General features: G+C 43.8%; 1 protein-coding gene, 1 non-coding gene and 1 pseudogene across 11 annotated transcripts in view; all 3 read right to left on the bottom strand.

The window, feature by feature from the left end:
* LOC105493324 (coiled-coil domain containing 144A) overlaps positions 1–6604 on the bottom strand; it is a 136456-nt pseudogene extending 129852 nt beyond the window's left edge. For 3 of the 4 annotated variants that reach the window (XR_011615487.1, XR_011615489.1, XR_011615488.1), the window contains exons 1-2: positions 5975–6604; positions 2702–2772 (exon numbers count right to left, since the gene is read on the bottom strand). The product of XR_011615487.1 is annotated as a coiled-coil domain containing 144A, transcript variant X1 (transcript). The remainder of the gene's footprint in view (positions 1–2701; positions 2773–5974) is intronic. The other variant, XR_011615490.1, reaches the window with a different exon arrangement.
* LOC112428807 (U6 spliceosomal RNA) lies at positions 3860–3964 on the bottom strand. The gene has a single exon (XR_003020859.1). It is a non-coding gene; the product is annotated as a U6 spliceosomal RNA (small nuclear RNA).
* Positions 6605–8616: 2012 nt separating the features above from the next.
* Positions 8617–24591, bottom strand: part of LOC105493330 (sperm antigen with calponin homology and coiled-coil domains 1) — a 316001-nt gene continuing 300026 nt past the window's right edge. For all 6 annotated transcript variants that reach the window (XM_011760890.2, XM_071082511.1, XM_011760889.3 and 3 more), the window contains 2 exons: positions 21588–21647; positions 8617–13661 (listed from right to left, as the gene is read on the bottom strand). In XM_011760890.2, coding sequence (XP_011759192.1) covers positions 13572–13661; positions 21588–21647 — 150 coding nt within the window. In that variant the 3' untranslated portion in view covers positions 8617–13571. The remainder of the gene's footprint in view (positions 13662–21587; positions 21648–24591) is intronic.

Here is a 24591-nt window from a genome sequence, read left to right as displayed (position 1 = left end):
ACAATGATAATAACAAGCTCCTGAGTTTTGTTTGCTTGTTTGTTTGTTTCTTTTTTGAGACAGGGTCTCACTCTGTTACCCAGACAGGAGTACAGTGGCATGATCATAGCTCACTGCAGCCTCAAACACACAGGCTCAAGCAATCCTCCCACCTCAACCTCCCAGGTAGCTGGAAGTACAGGCACCTGCCACCATGCCCTGCTAATATTTTAGTATTTTTTTAAAAATTTAGTAGAGATGAGGTCTTGTCATGTTGCCCGGGCTGATCTCGAACTCCTGGGCTCAAGTGATCTTCCCATCTCAGCCTCCCAAAGTGCTGAGATTACAGGCATGTGCCATTGTGGCTGGCCCCAACGGTATGTTTAAATATTTGTATTCTGTAACATTAGAAAAAAATGCTTAGTATCTAAAAGACATTTGATAATTATTTAAGTGGACAAGTGAATAAATGATTGCCTTGAAAATTCTGTTTAAAAAGCACAGAAATTAAATAGAGAAAGCTCTATTATATTATGAGCACCTCAGGGACCAAAACTATGTCTATTTCATGTTTGTCTCCCATGACTTGCAAAACCTAACTTAGAGAAGTTCTTTGATTAATATGTACTAAATTAAAGGTGTCCTCTAACAGTTCAGATTGTCCAATGCATTACGCATCACATCTCGGTAGCACAGAAGCATTTTTGTTATTGTGAAACATTTTTATACTTTTATTATAATTCATTGAGCCTCAAGTTGGGCTATTTGAATACGTATTATCATAATCTTTTGGCTAATGGTAACAATACATCTTGTTCTAACAAAATTACTGTTCACATAACAATTAACCAGCAGGTAGAAGAACACGTCTTGTTCTAATGAAGTAAATATACCTCGTTCGATTTCCAATTGAAAGTCAATAATAGTGAGACCTTGTTGGTTTGTAAGTATGTAATATGACCTGTTCTTCCCAACAAGGAATTGCTTTTCTGACTTCTGCACTCAGAAGGTATCTTTTTTTTTTTTTTTTTTTTTTTGAGACGGAGTCTCGCTCTGTCACCCAGGCTGGAGTGCAGTGGCCGGATCTCAGCTCACTGCAAGCTCCGCCTCCCGGGTTCACGCCATTCTCCTGCCTCAGCCTCCCGAGTAGCTGGGACTACAGGCGCCGCCACCTCGCCCGGCTAAGTTTTTGTATTTTTAGTAGAGACGGGGTTTCACTGTGTTAGCCAGGATGGTCTCGATCTCCTGACCTTGTGATCCGCCCGTCTCGGCCTCCCAAAGTGCTGGGATTACAGGCTTGAGCCACCGCGCCCGGCCCAGAAGGTATCTTTAAAAAATAATTTCCCATTAGTATTAGTGCACACTGGGTATGTTTTGCAGGTTGGTTTGTTTGTTTGGTTGGTTGGTTTTAAGACAGGGTCTCACTCTGTTATCCAGGTTGTGATCACAATCACAGATCACTGCAGCCTTGACTCCCAGGCTCAAGCAATCCTCCCATCTCCGCCTCCCAAGTAGCTGGGATTACAGGTGTGCACCGAAACACCCAGCTAATTTTTTATTTGTTTTTGTGGTCTCACTATGTCACTCAGGCTGGTCTGGAACTTCTGGACGCAAGTGATCCTCCCACCTAGGCCTCCCAACGTGCTGGGACTACAGGTGTGGGCCAGCACACCTGGCCATTTCACAGTTCTTATTGCCATTTGTTTATGGTGCCAGAAAGGTATTGCTGAGTTTCCAGTTCTGAAACTAATTTCTTTTTTTCAGTGACACAAATCACTATGTAATATAGTTAGCCTTTGAACAACACGCATTTGAACTGCAGGGGTCTGCTTATACGCAGATTTTCTCCCACCTGAGACAGCGAAGATCAATCTTCCTCCCCCTCCTTCTCCTTAGCCTGCCCAACTTGAAGACTATGATGAAGAGTTATATAATGATCCACTTGCATTTAATGAACAGTAAGCATATTTTTTCTTCCTTATGATTTTCTTAAGTTTATTTCTCTAGCTTTCTTTAGTGTAAGAATACAGCATATTAATACATGTACCATACCAAACATATCTTAAATGACTGTTTATGTTATCAATAAGGCTGTTGGTCTACAGTTGGCTCTTAGCAGTTATGTTCTTGGGGGGAGTCAAAAGCGACATAGTGAGACCACATCTCTACAAAAACAAATAAAAATTTCGCTGGGTGTTTTGGTGCACGTCTGTAATCCCAGCTACTTGGGAGGCTGAGATGGGAAGATACGCAGATTTTTGACTGCAGAGGGGATCAAGCATCCCTAAATTCCACGTTGTTAAGGGTCAACTGTGATTGATATTTACTAAACATAAGTCATTTATTTTAAAAATTCAATAGAAGTTCTAATTTCATAACAAGTCTAATTCATTATAATGTGACACTAAAGAAAACATACAACTTACCAACTTAAAAATATCTTTTTCTTATTTATACAAAAATATCATAGAGGATTTTAGGGACCATTATTAAATACATTTTTTTCAGACTAGCTGGTTTGAAAAAAATAAATGACCTGCAATTAACTTTTTAAATAACTGTGAGATCTAACCTACCAAGAAAGAAATTAACAGAAAAATATACAACAACTTACACACACAGGGATTTTTTTAACCTGCTCTTTCATGATCAAAACTTCCTTATTCTTACTTTTTTATCTATGGTAGGACCACCAAAAATAAGTCACTATCGAAAGTCTTACCTGGATTGTTATTCTGAGGAAGACTTTCAGGTGACTGTTCCATCTTACATTCAGGAATTAGGTGCCAAAGGCTATGGATAAAAATGTAATAAATGAAATTACTATTTTAAAACAAATATATTAAATTTTTAGAGTGTTTCAAACAATATCAGAGTTAATATCAGAACTTTAATTATCCTACATGCTTCCATTTGTGAGTTCTACCAACTTCTCTAAGCTTCTAAAGAAGAAAAGAAGATGAATTACTCATGAATTGAAGGCAGTATAGCTCAGTAAATTAACTCACATTAGCTTGGCATAATGGAAAATGTCCTAGCTCCATAACCAGCAGCTATTTGTTCTCTGACAAGTTGCTTCTCTTAGCCTCAACATATTCTTCTAAAAAGCAAGGATTTTACTGCCTTTTTTCACTAGGTTGTTAAAGATTTTTAATGACATCATGTTTTGTAAATGCTCAGAGAAACAGTGAAGCAATGAAATTATTTGTTCTTGAGCTTTATTGCTGAAACTGTTTTGGAATTGCAAATAAAACCCAATGTGTATTTTTTCAGAGGTTCTCATATTCAAACGTTGCGGTTTTCTGAAATTGTTATTAAGTTCTAGTTTTGCTTATTAGTTGTTCTGTTCTTTGTGGCTTATAATTTGGGGCATCACAGCTATTTTCCAAATCATAGTTTGTAACTAAATTCATTTGTAAATATATTATTTCATCAACCTAGATAACATCACTGTCCACTATTACTGAGCTCATCAATCATGCCAAGGGCAGAAAGCTAACAGATGTCAAGACCTAGCCTGAACTCCTGTTCCACACAGACTCAAACTCTGAATCGGTAGATCTTTGTTAGAACAATGCTCAATCCCCATCTTCATCTCCAACTGACATGGAAAATAACATTCTACTTTTATGTTTTGGTTTCAGTTCCATGAAAGATGCAAGTTGACATTCTCTCATTTCTGAGATACATACTAACAATATATTTGCACACAATAGCCCACATGTTACTCACCTCCATTCTCACTCCATAGATCACCTTACTGCATATTTTTGTAGTGAAAAATCACAAAGTTAATATTAGGTGACACCCAGTTTGCTTTGACTCATACTGTCTCTTTGGAGCAGTCAGCAAATAGTCAAATGAACTTTCACTAACTGCACAAAATATGAACCACTTCGCAAATCTGTGCATCATCCTTATGCAGGGGTCATGCTAATTTTCTCTGCATTTTATTCCAATTTTAGTATATGTTTGCTGCTGAAGCAAGTGCAAAGCTCTCTTTTTATACATGGATACTCATGAGTCATGGATGAGGCTTAGTTAGCTCTGTTAAATCCAACTAACATACTTGAGACTCAGAATTCTGGTGATGGCTTCCTGCCACAGCTCTGGGAAAGGATAATATGAGACCTTCCATGATCTAAGAAAAGGTATCATACTGGATATAAAGGGGCCTCAGCATACAGATCTGGTAGCAATGACAAAAGGAAACTCATCTCTTTCTGCAACATTATTTGAACTGAACCCCGAGGGCATAAAGGATAACTTAACGTGAAGGTCTCGGCTACGTCTAGGCTGAGATTAAAAGCATAACAAATTTTTAAAACAAAATAATTCTTACTTTGATTTTCAAAAATACTTTAAGCCAAAGGAAACTCAGGATTCAAAAGAATAGGTATGGCTCATTTTATTCAATACTTAGATTTATAGAATGCATGTAAATCAGGCATTTCCAATTATTAATATTAGTGTATAAGACTGTTATACATTTTCAAAAGGCACTTAAAGGTTACCTTTCACTATTTTCTACCTTCAGAAATGCTTTTCTTTGAAAGGAGGGAGAAAGAGTTTCCACTGAGATTAGGTCATCACACTCCAATTTTAAATCTCTCAGTTTACTCAGGCTGGACAGCAGGCTGGAGTGCAGTGCCGCAATCTTAGCTCACTGCAACCTCTGCCTACCGGGTTCAAGCGATTCCCCTGCCTCAGCCTCCGGAATAGCTGGGACTACAGGCGTGCACCACCACACCCAGCTAATTTTTGTATTTTTAATAGAGATGGGGTTTCACCATGTTGGCCAGGATGGTCTCCATCGCTTGACCTCATGATTCGCCCGCCTTCACCTCCCAAAGTGCTGGGATTACAGGCATGAGCCACCACGCCCGGCCAACTTTATTATTATTATTATTATTATTATTATTATTATTTTGAGACAATGTCTTACTCTATCACCCAGGCTGGGGTACAGTGGCACGATGTTGGCTCACTGCAACCTCCGCCTCCTGGGTTCAAGCGATTCTTCTGCCTCAGCCTCCCAAGTAGCTGGGATTACAGATGCATGCCACTATGCCTGGTTAATTTTTGTATCTTTAGTAGAGACGGGGTTTCACCATGTTCATCAGGCTGGTATCGAACTTCTGACCTAGTGATCCGCCTGCCTCGGTCTCCCAAAGTGATGGGATTACAGGCATGAGCCACTGTGCCCAGCCAACATGAAGTTTTTAAGGATGGAAGGAACCTGAGCGAAAGTAGAACATGTCTGCTATATAATAGGTATTCAGCTTATGTTTCAATAAATTCTAAATAAATTGAGAAAATGGATAAACACATTTGGGAAGGGCAATTTTTTTTGTTTTTTGTTTTGTTTTGTTTGGAGTCTGGCTCTGTCGCCCAGGCTGGAGTGCAGGGGCACGATCTCGGCTCACTGCAAGCTCCGCCTCCCGGGTTCACGCGATTCTTCTGTCTCAGCCTCCCGTGTAGCTGGGACTACAGGCGCCCGCCACCACGCCCAGCTAATTTTTATTCTTTGTATTTTTAGTCGAGACAGGGTTTCACTGTTGTTAGCCAGGATGGTCTCGATCTGCTGACCTCGTGATCCACCCGCCTCAGCCTCCCAAAGTGCTGGGATTATAGGCGTGAGCCACCGTGCCCGGCCGGGAAGTGCAATATTTATTTATTTATGTATTTATTTATTTATTTATTATTTTGAATCGGAGTCTCGCTCTGTTGCCCAGGTTGGAGTGCAGTGGCCGGATCTCAGCTCACTGCAAGCTCCACTGCGGGGAAGTACAATATTTTTCAAGAAAACTGCTGTAAAGTAAAGCAACACTTTTGCAATAGTAATAATCATTTATATGTTCTCCCATCTCACTAAGAGACCTGGGCCCCTGACCCCTCTGAGGTTTCCCCTCCCGGGTGCCATGGGGCCTGCGGGCACCAGAAAGCCGGGGTCCCCAACAGGATGGCGCGAGTGCCTCCTTCGCCTGGCCATTACCTCTCCTTCCTATCCCTCTTGTTCACGCCAGGGTCTCCAGGAGCCAGGACGCGCTCCACCCCAGGGACGTCGCCCGACCGGGCAGCTCTGTGGAGCTCGCAGGGATCTTCCAGGCAGACGTCGTGCTGAGGCTGGTCTAAGGCGCCCTCAACGTGCTCGCTGTCGCTGCCCGCGCTGTCGCTGCCCGCGCTGTCGCTGCCCGCGCTGTCACTGCCCGCGCTGTCGCTGCCCGCGCTGTCGCTTAACCAGCTGGAGTCTGAGGACCACCGGTCCCCCTGGTAGCTTAAGGACAACTGGTCCTCCTGGCTCCGGACGCTCCCGACGCTAGGGGTCTTCCTCATGGCGGAGACTGTCGGTTTCGGAGACCCCTCAGACCCTCCCCGCTTTTCTCCACCCCTGGAGGCCATCAGTAGCGAGCTACTGCCTTGGCCACAACCTCCCAGCAGGAAAGCTCGCGGTTTCCAATCTGTGAAAGGAGCACCGCCAAGCCAGAAATGCCAAGCCAAGCGATCACTGCCACGCCAAGCGACCACCGCCAAGCCAAACGATCACCGCCAAGCCAAGCGACCACCGCCAAGCCAAGCAACAACCGCCAAGCCTTGCGGGTAAGGCCAAGCCACGCGGGTAAGGCCAAGCCAATCCGTTACACACCAGTGCGCCTGCGCACCTGTGACGTCACTGCATCTGTAGCTCCAGCCGCCCCCAAAAAAACTCCTTGGCCTGCAGGTGGCGCTGCAGCTCCGGCGCCGGCCTGGGCTGGCGGGTGGTCCCTGGGAGGGTTCGGGGTGGCAGTGCCCAGCCTGCCTGTCATGAGTGACGCCTCACAGAGCCGCCGGCGCACCTGCTCCTCGGCTTGCTCTGTTCAGGGGTGCCGGCCAGTTCCCGCCCCTCTGCCGCCATCGCCTGGCCGCTCCTGGCTGTCTGACCACCGCAGCGAAGTTGCCCGAGGGTCCGCGCTGCCAGGATGCAAGCGGAGTTGGAGGGCTGGGTCAGAGCCGGCTGTCCACCAGGCGGGAAGGGCAGTCCGACGCCGCTGCCCGCCTAGCTTCTACTCGGCCTGCGCCTGGAGCCAGGGACCAGCTCTGGGCATTCCGCTGCCTTAGGATGGGGCCGAGCAGCCGCTGCCACCCTGTGCCGCAGCCGCCGCGCACATCTGCCCAGGGGCAGTGCGGCTGGCGACTCGGGCGGGTCGGGGAAGGCCAGGTGCCACCGGAGTTGTTCGCCTCTAGTCAGTCCTGACTGTGCAGCCCGCGAGCACTAGTGAAATTTAAGAAAAGTGACAGCCGAGCACGGTGGCTCACACCTGTAATCCCAGCACTTTGGGAGGCCAAGGCGGGCGGATCCCTTCAGGTCAGGAGTTCGAGGCCAACCTGGCCAACATGGTGAAACCCTGTCTCTACTAAAAATACAAAAATTTGCTTGGCGTGGTGGCGCACGCCTGTAGTCCTAGCTACTTGGGAGGCTGAGACAGGAGAATCGCTTGAACCTGGGAGGCAGAGGTTGCAGTGAGCCGAGATTGCGCCACGGAACTCCAGCCTGGGCTACACGGCAAGACTGTCTCAAAAAAAAAAAAAAAAGAAAAAGAAAAAGAAAAAAGAAAAAACAAAAAAGTGACAAAGGAGAATCTAGAGAGCACTCAAATACTAATTCTTGAGGACAATTAAGACAGATAGCATTATGAAAAACAGATTTTGTCACTGAAGCCTCAGGGCTTCAGCCTAGATCCTAAGCTGCTCACCCACAAAAAGCCAATCACTGAGATGAGGATTTCCAAGGAAGAAGGCTTTAATCAGGTGCAGCAGCCGAGGAGATGGGAGCTCAGTCTCAAATCCATCTCTCTGACCAATGAAAATTAGGGATTCGTAGTATAGCAAGGAAGAAATGTAACTATGTATAAGAAAACATGAACTAGGGAGGGGTAAGGAAGCAATCGTTTAAAAAAGTATCTTCGGTCGTGCTTGATGGCTCCGGCCTGTAATCTCAGCACTTTGGGAGGCCGAGACGGGCAGATCCTGAGGTCAAGAGATCCAGACCATCCTGGCCAACATGGTGACCCCCGTTCTCTACTAAAAATACAAAGATTAGTTGGGTGTGGTGGCATGTGCCTGTAGTCCCAGCTACTCGGGAGGCTGAGGCAAAAGAATCGCTTGAATCCGGGAGGCGGAGGTTTCAGTGAGCCAAAGGTTTCAGTGAGCCGAGATTGTGGCACTGCACTCCAGCCTGGCGACAGCGCTAGACTCCGTCTCAAAAAAAAAAAAAAAAAGTTCTTCACCTTGCCTCCTCAATCTTGGCATAATTCCCCCTGCGAGTGGTTTCTGGGGTCTCAGTTGGCATTTAGTCATACGTATGACATTGCACATATTGTGTGCACATCTGCACAGCTCAGCAGTGTCCTGGGTAGGCCTTGAAGGGTGATCTTCATATGAGCCTGTGGCCTCAGCAAGAAAGCTGTACACGGGAAGCAGAGGAGCCAGCAGGAGCCGAGTCCTCTGCCGAAAATTCCAGCACCACCCGCAAGAGCAGCTGCCATGGAGATTGTGACCCAACACGGAATATATGCATGAAGATGCTGGTTTGAAAACATTCAGTGTAAGCGTGGCACTTTGAAAAAATATTAATGATAAATGTCACTGAGAAAAAAATCAGAAACAAAATATATTTATTAGAAATATTACAGTCATTTATCATACACTTTCCTGGGAATAAATACATCTAATTAGCATGTCATATCCTAACACTGCTGAGTACAATCTAGTGTGGTCTTTACAGACACGACGAGGCCACAGATGTATCAACTACATTCAACTAATGTAGTTAAAATTAGTGTGCTACTCAGGATGCTACAGATATAGCAAAATTCTAACCTGGTTCAGAGGAGTGAAATGCCCAGTGAATTGAGGCAACTGTAGATATTCAAAATGCTTCTAAAAAGGCTGTGAGGTTATGTCCCTTACTGTATGTCATTGGTAGGTCATCTCAAAATGGCACTCGAGCTTTGGAAGGGTGAGAGCTATTGCTAGATTTGCATAGATGCAGGGGGTCTGCATCTATGGGCCCGAGTCCTTCATCTCCACAAGCCGCCCCTCAGTGGGGGAGAGGAGGGGGAGGCTAAGGGAGTCTCTGTAACATTTGTGGACAGTAGGGAAGAGAGCATGGCAGAGATTCCTCACCACTGGATGGCTTGTGCCCTGGGGATGTGTGTTTTTATCTAACACCCACCGGCATCTACTTGGGTTGGTTTCTACAAAAGCTGTAAAACAACAACGGAAAGAAAAAGGAAAACAAAAGACATATTATTTTTGAAATGAGAAGGGGCTAGGACAAGAGAAGCTACTGAGAATGTTATCCCCACAGGGCGGGGGCCGGGGGCTACCATCAGACAAGGAAAAATCAATCCATGTTCCATGCAGAGGACAGCAACTTCTCGCCTTGAAAAACTCCCCTACTCTACTGGGGCTTGCATTTTGCAGCTGTCTTTCATGTAAAAATTATACATTAAAAAAAGGATCTTCAGAACCACCAAAGAATTTTAAATGACTGTACTGGCTGAGGGAAGATGGAAGGAAATGTGGCTGTTGGTCAGGCCTCTGAAAGCCTCAGGACAGAAACGGAATGGCACGCTCTGCTGAGAACAGAAAATGTAAGATGCTGACCTTGTTTTCCCAGTTTACCAATTTTCCACCTTCACCTGGTGCTCAGAGCTCTGTTAAAAACAGACCTAAAAACCCTACCCCTTGGCCTAGCTGGGGTGGGGACTGCCTCCCCCAGGTCCTGCGCCTCCACACGCCAGTGGATGGCTTGGGGGAGCCCTACTAGCTGCTGTGCTAGAAGGCCTATTCCTGGACTCCTGAGGCCATCAGTCACAGTTCCAGGACCCCAGCAGAACCTGCCCTTCCCCGAAACACCACCTGTATTTCTTTTCTTTGTGTGTGTGTGTGTGTGTGTGACAGGGCCTCACTCTTTTGCCCAGGCCAGAGTGCAGTGGCACAAACACAGCTTACTGCAGCCTCAAACTCCTGGGCTCAAGTGCTGCTCCCACCTCAGCCTCCCAAGCAGCTGAGACTACAGGTGCCTGTCACTGTACCCAGCTAATTAAAAAAAAAAATTTTGGGCCAGGCGCGGTGGCTCACCCATGTAGTCCCAGCCCTTTGGGAGGTTGAGGCAGGCATATCACTTGAGGTCAGGAGTTCGAGACCAGCCTGGTCAACATGGTGAAACTGTTTCTACTAAAAATACAAAAATATGCCAGGCATGGTGGCACATTCTTGTAATCTCAGCTACTCAGGAGGCTGAGGCAGGAGAATCGCTTGAACCTGGGAGGCAGAGGTTGTAATGAGCCAAGATCACACCATTCTAGCGTGGGTGACAGAGTGAGATGCTCTCTCAAAAAAAAAAGAAAAAAAAGAAAAAAGAAAAAAATTTTTTTTTTGTAGAGTCAGGTCTTGCCATGTTGCCCAGGCTGGTCTCCTACTCCTGGGCTCAAGCAATCCTCCCACCTCAACCTCCCAAAGTGCTGGGATTACAGGCATGAGCCACCATGCCTCACCACCACGTGTGTTTCTATGGACAGGACATGGCATTCCTCTTCTACATGCACACCCACTGGCAAAAAAAAAAAATGGTAGTCGGGGAAACTCCTTGAGTTGTAAAAATAAATTGCACATGGCCTTTCATGTTTCTGTCCTTCTTTTTAACCTAAAGAGAGCAGGATACAGACAAAAATGGGGGAGTTTGGCCACAGTCATTGGCAACTTGGGCTCCCATTGGAGAGGGACTGGTATGGCCCCAGCGGGGCAGGAGGGAAACCACACCATTGCTCAGAGCTGGTTCTGGATGGTTCACACGTAATCACTCAAAATGGAGCCAATCACAGGCCAGATGTGGTGGTTCACCCGAGTGAGCTGAAATTGCACCACTGGCACTCCAGCCTGGGCGACACAGCAAGACTCTTATCAAACAAAAACAAAAACAAACAAAAAAACAGCCAGGTTCGGTGGCTCATGCCCATAATCCCAGCACTTTGGGAGGCCGAGGCAGGTGGATAACCCGAGGTCAGGAGTTTGAGACCAGCTGGGCCAACATGGTGAAACCCCCTCTCTACTAAAAATACAAAAAAATTAGCTGGGTGTGGTGGTGGGCACCTGTAATCCCAGCTACATGGGAGGCTGAGGCAGGAGAATCGCTTAAACACGGGAGGCAGAGGTTGCAGTGAGCTGAGACGGTGCTATTGCCCTTCAGCGTGGGCATTAAGAATGAAACTCCATCTCAAAAAAAATAAGAAAAAATAAAAATAAAAAACAGAACCAAAAATAAAAAACAGAAAACACCCACTCCCACTCCAGGCATCCCAAGACAGCAACTGCTTCCCCACATACAACCCTGGAGTAATTCCAGCTTAAATCTAACAACCAGCAGCTCAACTCAACTACTTGGGATATTACTTTCCCCCACTTTAATGGTGGGTAAAGTACAAGTACAGGGTTAATAAAAAAATGCTTCAGACAAGTGCCTGAAGCAGCAGAAGTAATAACTTTCAGGTTGAATTGGTTGTGACTATGTGTCAAGCTTCATTTAAATACAAAGGCATGGCTGATGTAATGACCATCGCCAAACAGCTGCTCAGGAACTCCAGGCTGCCTGCCTTGTGGCTGCCAGGGAAACGTGTCCACCCCTCAGTGGTGCTCCATGCAGCTGTGCTTCAGTCGCCTAAAGAACTTTCAAAACATGTAGACTGCATCTCTGGTCCCATTCCAGACATTCTGAAGTCAACCAACTACGGCAGCCAAGAGTGTTTTCAAAAGGGTCCGCTGGAGGTTCTGACGCAGAGCTGCGGCTGGGATGCACTAACAGGGCTGGGGTCCTGTTAGTCTCAAGGTGGCTTGAGACTCAGAGATCCGCTGACCCGTGCGGCCCAGCTGCCACCTCTGCAAAGGTCTGACTTGGAGGAGGGGACTGAGCTCCTACCTCTCCAGGAATGGTCAGGGGTTACACCTGCAGCCTCTAGAACCTGGCTCTGAACCAGTGGCTCAGATCAGCAATCAGAATGTACTTTGAGTAGTAATGGCAGTCACTGTCATTCTCGGTGACACACTGGAAGGATGATCCTTTGTTGGAGGGGCACTAACGGGCAATTTGGCACTGAAAACAGCAAGGGATGGGCATTACCTATTTCCCTCAACCACCTGTGTGAGCCACGCCCTCACTCACTGTGTAGTGTACACAGATCTGCCCAGAAAAATGCCACAGAGCCACCAGATGGGCACCCGGGCCGGACCAAGCACTTCCGAGGGACTGGGGCGGCTCTGGGGGGGGGCTCTGTTGCCACTTAAGGTGACCAGTAGGGTGCCAGGGCAATTGCATTCTTCTTCGTTAAGTATAAATGGGCCTTCACCGCCCACCCCTAAGGGCTTCTTTTTCCCATGCGGATGTAAGAGGCCTGGGGAAGCACTAAAGGCCACATCAGTCCAGAGCTGAAATACTGTCCGGATTTGCTGTCAGCCCAGCATCCCCAGAGGCACACACCCTCAGCCTGCTCCACCCTGCAAAGCAGACACAGGCCATTCCCACACGTGTGACCTCCTGTCAAGTTCTGTGGGGGGCAAGCCTGTGTGGGTGTGAATGGGAGTGTGAAGAACGGGAGGACAAAGGTGCGGGGGATGAGGACTGCAGTTTCTCTAGTGTGAAAGCCACCGGCTGCTCGGGAGCACACAGACTGTGGTGGCAGAGGCGTGGGGCGCCTCCCAGGGGCTCCAGTAAAGCAGTCAGGGGCTCCCTTGCATTCTCACAGGCTTTCCTTTTGCTACAATGAATCAAATAAGGGACTGTGAGAGCTAAAAGTGAATCAAGTTCTAGGTGTTAATATTGTTACCTAGAACTCCCATCTTTCCCCAAAGGGCTGAGTGCGCACGTTTCCAGATTGCCCTGGAACAAACGTGTATTTTTTGTGTTTTGTTGTTTTCTTTTTTGGGGAGGAGGGGGGAAGGGAGGGTTCACAAGGGCAAAGTTTTGTTTTTTGTTTATTGTTTTTTTGGGACAGGGTCTGGCTCTTTCACACAGGCTGGAGTGCAGGGGTATGCTCACAACTCACTGCAGCCTTGGACTCCTGGGCTCAAATGATCCTGCTGCCTTGGCTTCCTAAAGTGCTGGGATTACAGCCACGAGCTACCACACCGAGCCAAGGGCAAAGGTTTCATAAAGGCAAAGCCAGGATATTTTTAACAACAGCAACCAAAAGCCTGATTTAGAGATGCTCTTTGTCTGAAATTCTGCAGATGATGTGTTCAGTCACCCAATGGAATCAGCAAAACAAGCCTGGGTGTGGGGTCTTGGTCTGGAAGGAGGGAGGCTGGGCTCTTTAGAAGCATCCCATGGGAGATCAAAGAGTCCCCAATTTACAGTCCAGCTGCGTTTGCATTTGAGACAGGTACACAGTGGGACCCACTCTTTCCTATTTGGGTGTTGGTCCACTTGGATTGAGCCTGCCTCTGAAGTCTAGGCAGCTGGGTGGTGGGCAGAGCAGGGTCAGTGGACAATGATCAGGCGCTTCCAGGACAAGCTGCAGCAGGTGGCAGTGTTGGCTGCTCCAGGCCCTCCATGGTTACGTCTCAAAGTACTTGTAGATTTGGGCCACGTACTGCATCACGCTCTGCCAGTCAGGCCGGTCCGTGTACAGCATCTCACTGAGTTCCTGCAGGGGAAGGGAATGGGGTATAGATCACAAGTCAGAACATCACAGACCTCTTCCCCTCAAGGACTTCAATCAGTTTAGTTAGGGCTTACGCTGCCTAGAAACCCTCCACTTACACAGACAGAATGTGAAGACCAGCACAGGTGGTGCTGAAAACGATGGGTTAAAGGCCTTTTCCTCTCACTTATTCAGGAGATACTGTCTCTTTCCAAAAATGGAAAACATGACCTCCACCACTTTCATCTTTTAACCATATGACAGCATTTTAACAAGTTTTGAAAAGCAAAACTCACTAATAATAATTTCACTATTAAAATGACTTCCAAGTTTCTAAATTACATTTGAAGCCACCTCTAATTCCCCAGGCTCCCAGCACAGTGCACGTGCTATTATGTGGGCTGTGCTATTACGTGCGCTGAGCATTTCACACCCGGGTCCCCGTGCTGCTGTGCCATTGTGTGGGCTGCCATTCTAGTGGATGAGCACTGACCAGGGAAACTGCTGTCCAACAAGGGACATGGCGTGCTGTGTATGCTCACCTCGTCAGCACCACAGACTTTGCAATCAGGATCTTTGTGCAGTATCATTTTCTTCTGTCGAACTAGTCCCTCAAGATAACTTCCTAAGAGTAGGATTATCACAAAAGCCTTGAACCAATTTCAAATGCAACCATTTATTTTACCAGCATTAAGTGTTACCATTTAACATGTTTTTGTTGTTGTTGTTATTTAATATTTAACATAGTTTGGTGATTTTTTGGCTTATTTTTATTTTTACTTTTGCTAATTTGCTGGTTTTTACTATTTTTGTTCATTTCGCAAGTAAGCTTGTAATGAGCATGCATAATGTCCAGGCCAGAAAGGGAAGGGCAAGAAGGTGGGCATCTTGTCAGGCACTCAGTCAAACTTTTCTGAAATTTGTGCCACTGGACATATTTAATAATGAACTTTGGGATTGAATTAGGATTCCTGTGTGGTTACAAGAGAATAGTAGGAAAGGACCCTGACGTAAAGCCAGAAGCAGAGATGCCATGGAAGTAAGGCTGAACTTAGCACATCCGTTCCTGGGCGTTGACAAAGCTGGCTGAGGCTGTTAATGAGCCATTCGTCCCAATTCAACATCTGAACAGACTTCACCTATTCTGCTCCCTGGTGATGCTAAGAACTTATCAGCATATCATTAATCATGGGAAAGGAGTGGAAGAGGAGTTGGTAGAACATTCCATGCAGGTACACCTAGAACAATTTTAAAAGAAAAACAAACTTCCACAGAATACAAGGATAGAATGTGTCCTTCTACCTACACTGCTGTAGTCATGATTGCACAGAGACTGAGGCCTGGCAAGCTAAAATCCTTACCAAGGCGGGTTGCTAACATGACTTACAGAAAGGAAGTGATGAAGAATTGGGCATGCAATTTTGGAGACAGGTGAGCTCTGGGAAAAGAAGGGATGCCTACAAACACAAGAGAGATGGCACATTGCACACTTTCCTCTGTATGATGGGAAGGGTGTGTCTTTAATCTCAGAGAGGACTCAGAAGTCGTCAATATTGACAGTTTTGAGCAGACTATTTTACACGCTTGAACTTCATAACTGAACTAAAAATATTTAGTACATTGTTAACATATTTGAGAATTTGTGAAAAGATATTTTGTACATTTCAGAAGACAGAGTATGCTGCATTAGTAACAATCTTAAAGTCCATGACATTTCTTTGAATTAGTAGTTACGACCCTCCAAAAGATACCAGACCCAGATGATTTCACTCATGAATTCTATTGAATACTTAAGAAAGAAATAATACCAATTCTATACAACCTCTTCAACAAATGGAAGAGGAGAGAAGAGTTCCCAACTCATTCTATGATCCCAGCATTATCCTGATACCAAAACTAGACACAAACATCACAGGAAATCTACACGCCAATTTCTCATGAGTACACAATCTATTAACCTATAAAAGTATAATACATCATGATCAAGTGAGGTTCATCCCAGGAACACAAGGCTGGTTTAACATTCATAAACTGATGTAATTCATCACATTAACTAACTGAATGAGAAAAACCAGATGATCAAATCAACAGATAAAGAAAAAGCATCACACAAAATTCCACAATCAAGACAGTTTTTATATGTGGTAACTCTCAACAAACTAGGAACAGAAGGGAACCTCTTTCACCTAATAAAGGATATGTTTAAAAAACCAACAGCTGACATCATACTGAATGGTGAAAGACTTGAACACTCCCCCCATAAAATCAGGAACAAGGCAAGGATGCCCTTTCTCATCTGTCCTATTTAAAACTGTACTGGACAGTAATCCCAGCACTTTGGGAGGCCGAGGCGGGTGGATCACCTGAGGTCAGGAGTTCAAGATGGGCCTGGCAAACATGTTGAAACTCCATCTATACTAAAAATACAAAAAACTTAGCCAGGCATGGTGGCAGGTGCCAGCAATCCCACTTACTCTGGAGGCTGAGGCAGGAGAATCACTTGAACCTGGGAGGCAGAGGTTGCAGTGAGCCGAGACCACGCCATTGCACTCCAGCCTGGGTGACAGAGCAAGCCTCCATCTCAAAATCAAAAACAAAAACAAAAACAACAAAAAAAACCGTCCTGGAAGTTCTAGCTAGTGCAAAACGGCATGAAAAAGAAACAAATGGCATGCAGATTGGAAAGGGAGATATAAAACTGCCTTTATTTGCAGACATGATTGTTTAGAAAATCCCAAAGCATTTAGACACAGGTTTAGCTAAGTCTCAGGATACAAAGTTAGTATACAAAAGTCAATTGCTGTCCTATATACCGATTGAACAAATGCATTTTGTAATAAGAAAAACAATACCATTTACAATAGTACCAAAAAAAAAAAAAAAAAAAAAAAAGAAAGAAAAATCCACTAAGGTCTAAATCTAACAAGATATGTCCAGAAGGCAGACACAGCTGTCAGGGTGGTTGAGGGCATGGGATCTGGAGCTGCCTGCCTGGCCTTGCCTCTTGCCTTTCCTGCTCAAAAGCCATGTGCCTCAGTTTCCTCCTGTAGAGTGCATCCACCTCGCAGGACCTCCATGATGGTCCAACAAGTCCATACATGAAAAATGCCCAGAATGGTAAACAGTAAATACATACAGTAAATATGAAAAAAAAATGCTTTTCACACAATAAAGCACAAATTCGCTATTTAAGCACAGCTCATCATGTTTACGCTTGCAGAGTAGGCCCAGCCATGCCTCAGGAATTGCTGTGTGGTGACCTCCCTCCACGGGGGCATGCCAGCACCCAGTCCTGCAGCGGCTGTCCTGGTGGGCATGCTGGCACGCAGTGAGCAACAGCCCTCATGGACTACATGGCCTGGTAAAGACACAGCAGCCCTGGGGACACATGTTTTGGCTGTTTTTATGACAGTGATGTCACATATCCTTCCTCACCTAATTCCTTTTCTGGGGAGTTGCTCACACCTGCAATTGGGCTGACTAAGATGCTCTCCTTACATGGTGGCTGAGGAAGAACACTTTCTAATATCTGGGGAACACTATAGAGCTTCACTTTTAAAGATCTCATCATCTCACACCAGTCAGAACGGCTATTGATAAAAAGTCAAAAAGTAACAGATGCTGACAAGGCTGTGGAGAAAAGGGAATACACTCTTTGTGGAAATGTAAATTAGTTCAGTTACTGTGGAAGGCAATTTGGAGATTTCTCAAAGAACTTAGAACTACCATTTGACCCAGCAATCCCATTACTGGGTATATATCCAAAAGAAAAGAAATCGTTCTACCAAAAACACATGCACACTTATGTTCATCGCAGTGCTAGTCACAATAGCAAAGACATGAAATCAATCTAGGTGTCCATCAACAGTAGACTGGATAAAGGGCCAGGTGCGGTGGCTCACAACCTGTAATCCCAGCCCTTTGGGAGGCTGAGGCAGGTGGATCACCTGAGGCCAGGAGTTCGAGACCAGCCTGGCCAACATGGTGAAACCCCATTTCTACTAAAAAAAAAAAAAAAAAAAAAAAAAAAAAAAAAAAAATTAGCTGGGTGTGGTGGTGCATGCCTATAATCCCAGTTACTCAGGAGGCTGAGGCAAGAGAATTGCTTGAACCTGGGAGACGGAGGTTGCAGTGAGCCAAGACTGCACCACTGCACTCTAGCTTGGGCAACGTCTCAAAAAAAAAAAAAAAAAAACACAGTAGACTGGATAAAGAAAACATGGTACATATATACCATGGAATACTATGCAGCCATAAAAAGAACAAAATCATGTCCTTTGCAGCAGCACGGATTCAGCTAGAGGCCATTATCCTCAGCAAACTAATGCACAAACAGAAAACCAAATAAGACATATTCTCACTTGTAAGTGGGAGCTCAACATTGGGTAGTCGTGGACATAAAGATGGGGACAGTAGACACTGGGGACTACAAGAGGAAGAAGGGAGGGAGGGAGGCAAGGGCTGAAAAACTATTGGCTACTATGTGCACTACCTGGGTGATAGGATCAATCATACCCCAAACCTCAGCATCATCCAGTGTACTCATGTAACAAACCTGTACATGTACTCCTTGAATCTAAAATAAAAGCTGAAATTATAAAAACAAAGATCTCATCCTAATATGTTATACCCCAGAAACTTATATTTACTTGAATATAAACATATAATTTTCCTGGCATAATCTAACAACAGAACTTGATTGAAGATTTGGGTATTACTGCTGTCACTTCTGACTGGGTGTAGTTTTAAAGTGTCATGTGTAATATACTGGATTTTTCGATCAACATCCAAGCATTGAAAAGCAAATTTAAGAATGTAGGAAATTTCTATTTTGTTGGTGGAATAAGCTGGGAAAGTGCTCACAAACACTCCTAAGTGCCTTTGAGATTAATTATCATGTGTGTCAGCAGCTCTTCACAGACCATCCACACAGACAAAACCCCGGGCTCTGACAACTAGGACAACAAAATGACCTCATTCACTAACTGCTAAAGCGCATTAGACGAAAATTAAGAAAAAGATATTAAATTTAAAAAGAAGTAAATATTAATTACAACACTACAAAGAAAAATGTATTCTGTGTAAAATATAATCTTCCAACAAGGTCTCACTGTATCTTTATCCTTACCTGATCTCTCTGTTGGTACTCATTAGTTCTGTTGTTTCTGAAGGGAGATCCCTGCTACTCCACCCTGGTCAGATGTGTAAGTTTCCTCACACCTTTTTAAATTTCCTGGACTTGTAAATACACAATAGGAATATCTGTGTCTTAAAAATTTAGCAAAATCTGGGCTAATGGGGATATATTTTCTTTGTGTGTGTGACTACATTTTAAAGCACAAATTCAACCTCTTTAATGGTTAAAGTTTTATTTCTTTTTGAGTAAGTTTTGTAGGGATATTTACATTTAATATTTGAAGACATATACTTGTATTTTTCTATAAAACTGTCCATGCTGTTTCAAAATTATACTGGCATAGCACTGCTCATGGTGATGAGATTTCACAATAGATGTACATTCACTTTTTCATTTCTCAGATTCCCCACGTGCTTTGAGGGTTAGAATTGTATCTTTTTTTTTTTTTTTTTTTTTTTTGAGATGAGGTTTTGCTCTTGTCGCCCAGGCTGGAGTGCAATGCTGCAATCTTGGCTCACTGAAACCTCCATCTCCTGGTTTCAAGCGATTCTCCTGCCTCAGTCTCCCAAGTAGCTGGGATTACAGGCACCCACCATCATGTCCAGCTAATTTTTTGTATTTTTAGTAGATACAGGGTTTTGCAATGCTGGCCAGGCTGGTCTCGAACTCCTGACCTCAGGTGATCCACACACCTTGGCCTCCCAAAGTGCTGGGATTACAGGGGTGAGCCACTGCACCCAGCCGGAATTGTATCTCATTTTTATTTCAGCTTAGATTTTCCCGATCCCTAATGAGATTGAACATCTTTAAAAATCTTCATTGACCATTTGTGATGATCTTCTACGAATTTTCTATTCTAGCCTTTGATAATTTCCTACTAGGTTGTATTTTTATTACTGGTTAGCAGAAATTTTTAATAGATTATCTGTCTTTGCTTTTTCTGTAGTCTCATTATAATGTGTCTGGATGGATATTTTGTTTTATTCATCCTGCTTGAGATGACTAAAGAATCTGTGGACTCTTTCATTCTCTTTTCATCATTCTGGAAAATTTTCAGGCATCATATCTTCAAATATCATCTCCATTCCATTCTTTCTATCCTTTTCATCTGGAATTCCCTCTGGGCATGGGACATGGCCATCGCCTGATTTTTTTTGGTCCATGTCTCTTAAACTCTGAGACAGACACTATTATTTAGATAGCCCAACAGTCATTCCCAAGCTCTTTCCCTTGCAGGCTTCCCACTAAAGAAACTGAAAACTGTTCATACACTCACTTCCTCAAATGCCCTTGCATCTGGGGACCAAGTAACAGAGTACTGCCAATGAGCTGGAGAAACCCAGGGAGCCTTTTACTTTCATTCTTTAAAGGGAAAGATAGAAGGCACTTGCTCTATCTCTTTCCCTTCTTCCTGTCCTATAGGTGGAAGTGATGTCTGAAGTTTGGCAGCTACCTTCAACTATAAAGGAACAAACATGGGGACAAAAGCAACAGATTAAAGATGGCGAGCATGGATAGGAGACATTCTGGGGCTTTGATTATAGTACTGAGTGGTGAACCAGTCCTAAAACTACTGTTGTTAAGAAAATTAACATTTTTATGGTTTAAGCAACTGCTGGTTGGGTTCTCCATTTCTTGAAGCTGAACACATACTAATTCAATCTTACCATTATATTTTATATTTTTTAATGTCTCTTTTATATTTTGGGTGATTTCCCCATATTTATTTTCCAACTTAGTATTTCTCTCTTCTGCTGTATCTAATGATTGGCAACACATATTGTGGTCTTAATTCCAAATTTTCATTTCTAGAAGTGTTATTTGATTCTTTTTACAAATCTCTTTTTTAAATAGAATCCTTCCTTCCTTGTGGTTTCTATTCCTCCTTTTATCTCTTTCATATGTTTAAATAGTCTTTTTGTAGTCTCTTATTATTTATCATCTCAAGTTCTGGTAGATAATCCTTTTGTTTGCTATATCTGCTGACTAGCTCAAGTAGATCATTTTCTCAAGTGTTTTGTCACTTTTTAGTAGCCACTGTAGTAATAGCCCAGGGGCTTCCTGCATCCAAGAGTATACCAAGGGCTTCATGCAGCACAGATATTATAAATTTGGACTCTAAACCTCATCTGGTCCCGTTTCCTTTCCTTGCAAGAGACCGTCTCTCTTTTCTCTCTCTTCTTTTCCTCTCTCTGCGTGAGTGCGCGTACACAAAATCCCAGGTGGAGACCAGTTTCTTTATCACCTCGTTGGGCTGGCCGGTGGAGTTTTAGAGATTTCTGCTTTCACTAAGAAGAGCAGCATGTTGTGAGCCTTGGCTTTATGCAGACTTGGTGTTTGCTTGGCCCACCGTCCCCCACCCACCCCTGCCGAGTTTTGCAGGCTCAGTTGTGCCTGGTTTCTGCTTTGTTTTACATTTCTGGCATCTGGGTATTTCCCATTCTTTCCTGAGAGCTTAGCTATGTGTTGATATTTTTTAAAATAGCATTTTATTCAGATCTCTAGGTGCTCTGAACAAGAGGGCTCTAATAATAATTCAGTCCACTGTGTTTCCAGAACTGAAATTGGTCCATATGAAACCTTATGTGACTGAAAATCTCTTAGACTTGAAAATCTCTAAATCATATGTTCATATGTGATTAGACCAGCTGGATAACTCTCTATCAGGTATTGAGAGCAACAGACTTTTGGCAAACAGATGTCAATGTTCTACAAGAAATTGTTTATCAGATGGCATAAAGTTATTTCTCATACAATTAAAGTATCACAAGGATACAAAATAGGATACTTACCAGGCTGGGTTTGATGCCTACACTTTCAGCTGCTTCAAATGCCAACAAAAGATTCCTCTTCTAGGTTAAAAAGACAAAGAGACTGGAATCAGTAATTTAAAATATATAGCTTTTGCCAAGAAAGAACATCAACTGATATCCCCATATAGATTATTCACTATTATAAAACAAAAATAGTAAGTCAAGTGTACAAAATATGGTCTCAGTTTAAGAAAAAAAAATAAACAGGTTGCAACTGCACCAAAACTAACATTACTGATTGACACCTACCAAAGATAAATTTTTGTTTAGTTTTGTCAAGATTACTTAATTTACAAATTACTTAATTTACACTTTGCAAGATTTATGGCGTACACATTCTGTGGCATAACAAAGTTGCTTAATCATGATGCCATAACAAAAACATTATCAAGGTAATAAATGCATATATTATAGTATATATAGATTGTATTTAAATAAAATGAAAACCTGTTCCTTCAATCCTGGTCCTTCAGAGAACCAACTTTAAATTTGTTTAGTTATGGATTATTTCCATATCTCTGTAATACGATTACACGACTACTACTAGATTTCTAAAATGAAGGCATTTTCTACTGACTTCCTCCAGGACAAATGAGGACTCAGGCACCATGCATCTGCCTCCTCCTTACACTGTAGACACACAGCTAATTTTCGTGCCCGTATTAATATTAGCTATGTTTGTGACCTTAAATAATATCCGTGAACTTCTATTTTTTGTCCCATTGGGTGTGGACAACACTTCCTGACTCTACTTTGTATGTCAGGAGTAAATTCCCCTTTCTTCCCTCTACCTGGTCAAGTTGTAAACTGCCACAGCTGAGAACATTTGCTTCCTTTTCTGGAAGCACATTTAAGTCCTTTGTGCTCTCTGACTAGAATGATTCTGGAAGCTGAAAACCACAAGCAGCATCACAGAAGTCAGTTCTGGGCACATGTCCTCTATAGTTCCACCATCGTGACCTTCGCCACTCAAAGCATCATTCAAAGGAGTTCCTCTGTTACCCTACCAGTCGTCCAAAATCACCCCACATTTTAGTGTGCTCCAGATTTGGACCCTGCCTTTCTTCAAAAGTTTGGTTTTTTCCTACAGTGCCTGCTTGTTTGGGGTTTTTCCTTACTGGGAGGAGGACTTCATGCCTCCTTCTCATCTGGCCTCCTGCCCATTCTGACTGTTGCTTTTAAGTCCTAACATTCTCCTCATGGCTGCTGCCATTCTGTTCTGACACAGAAGGCCTGCATCATAGTGGGACCCTGGCCTCCTCGCACAGTTTCTCATCTCCTTTATCACAGCCTCGAGCTCTTAATCATCTCATCATTCTGTGAAACCCTTCAGCTCCAAGCCCTCCAGAACCTCACTGATTTTTGGAGTTTACTCCCATTCTATCGCCCAGGTTTCCTTCTTAAGAAAGAATATGGCGAGGCATATTTTCTGGGTGTATGAAAATTTCCCTTTTCTACCATCACATTCAGTTAACTGGCTGGCTGGACAGGGAAAATAATTTCCCCTTAGAACGTTAATGGTGGTGGCTCCACAATCATTCAGCCCTAGTGTGTGGCTTCTTTTGTGGACTCTTCCTAGCTATTCTCTGATGTGTGTTCATCTAGATGAACTTAAGAATCATTTGATCAAGCTTCTCCCATTCCAAAATTCATTTCAAAATTATTAGGATTATATTAAAATTTAATTAAATTGTTATATTAAGTATAATTGAGAGATAAATGTTTCTTTACATACTCAGTTTTATGTTCCTCAGTGGAATTTCTTTGAGATGGAATCTCGCCCTGTCACCCAGGCTAGAGTGTAGTGACTCGAGCTCAGCTCACTGCAACCTCTGCCTCCCAGGTTCAAGTGATTCTCGTTTCTCAGTCACCTCAGTAGCTGAGATTATAGACATGCAACACCACACCTGGCTAATTTTTTTTTTTTTTTTTTTGTATTTTTAGTAGAGACTGGGTTTCACCATATTGGCCAGGCTGGTTTTGAACTCCTGACCTCAGATGATCCACCTGTCTAGGCCTTCCAAACTGCTGGGATTACAGACGTGGGCCACTGCACCTGGCCAAATTTCTTAATTTTATACGTTTAGATTTTATACATAATTATAGATTTTAGATTTCATACATCATTTTATACACTTTTCCATTTCCCCCACGGCTCTCACTCTCTGCCCTTGCTTGAACATCTAGAGTCTGAAGCGACGGGTTTTCCCTGACACTGAAGCAAACTCTAGGCACCAAGTCACCGAAAAACAGAAAGATGTGGCCACCACATTTTCTTCCAGTCTGTGGCCCAGGCTGTGGAAAGCTGCTGATCTGTGGTGATCCTGACCAAGTTGCCACGCCCGTTCCTTGAAATTAAAGGAAAGGCACGGGCATACGCTGGAAACTGCACACTTGTTTCCCTAACGCTACTCTGTTCTGTTGAGACAGGAGCTGTGCACTCCTGGCTTCCTTCCATTTAGCCCAAATTACTGGCAGCAATCTCCTATTTTGGTGCTATTGAAGCCTTTGTCTTTACTTCAAAGCTCTTTTGGTTAGTTTTTGAAGAGGTGGGGGGTTTTTAGCCAGTGTTTAGGCCACCATTATTCCAGAAGTCAAATATTTTACGGCTTTTAATATGTAATGCCAAACATTGCTTTCTAGAGCATTACCCCAATTTTTGGTTCCAGCAATAGTGTATAAGTGGCCATTTTCCTGTACTGTCTCTGCCGAATGTGTCAGGCTGAAAATATTTTATTATTTTAATTTGTATTCATTGATTACTAGTAAGGTCTAACGAGAAGGCATTTCTAAACTCAAGATTTTATGCAAAAACTTTCTAGCTTGATTCTAATGAAACCACTTATGTTTTCTTTTTCTTTTTCTTTTTTTTTTTTTAGATGGACTCACTACCGCAGCCTCAAAATTCTGGGTTCAAGGGATCCCCTGGCCTCAGGCTGCGGAGTAGCTGGGATTACAGGTGTGTGCCACCACGCCTGGCACC

The sequence above is a fragment of the Macaca nemestrina genome, chromosome 17, assembly GCF_043159975.1.
Source record: "Macaca nemestrina isolate mMacNem1 chromosome 17, mMacNem.hap1, whole genome shotgun sequence".
Lineage (NCBI taxonomy): Eukaryota > Metazoa > Chordata > Mammalia > Primates > Cercopithecidae > Macaca > Macaca nemestrina.
Note: the sequence above shows the minus strand (reverse complement) of the source record. Positions and strands in the feature narration are given on the sequence as shown.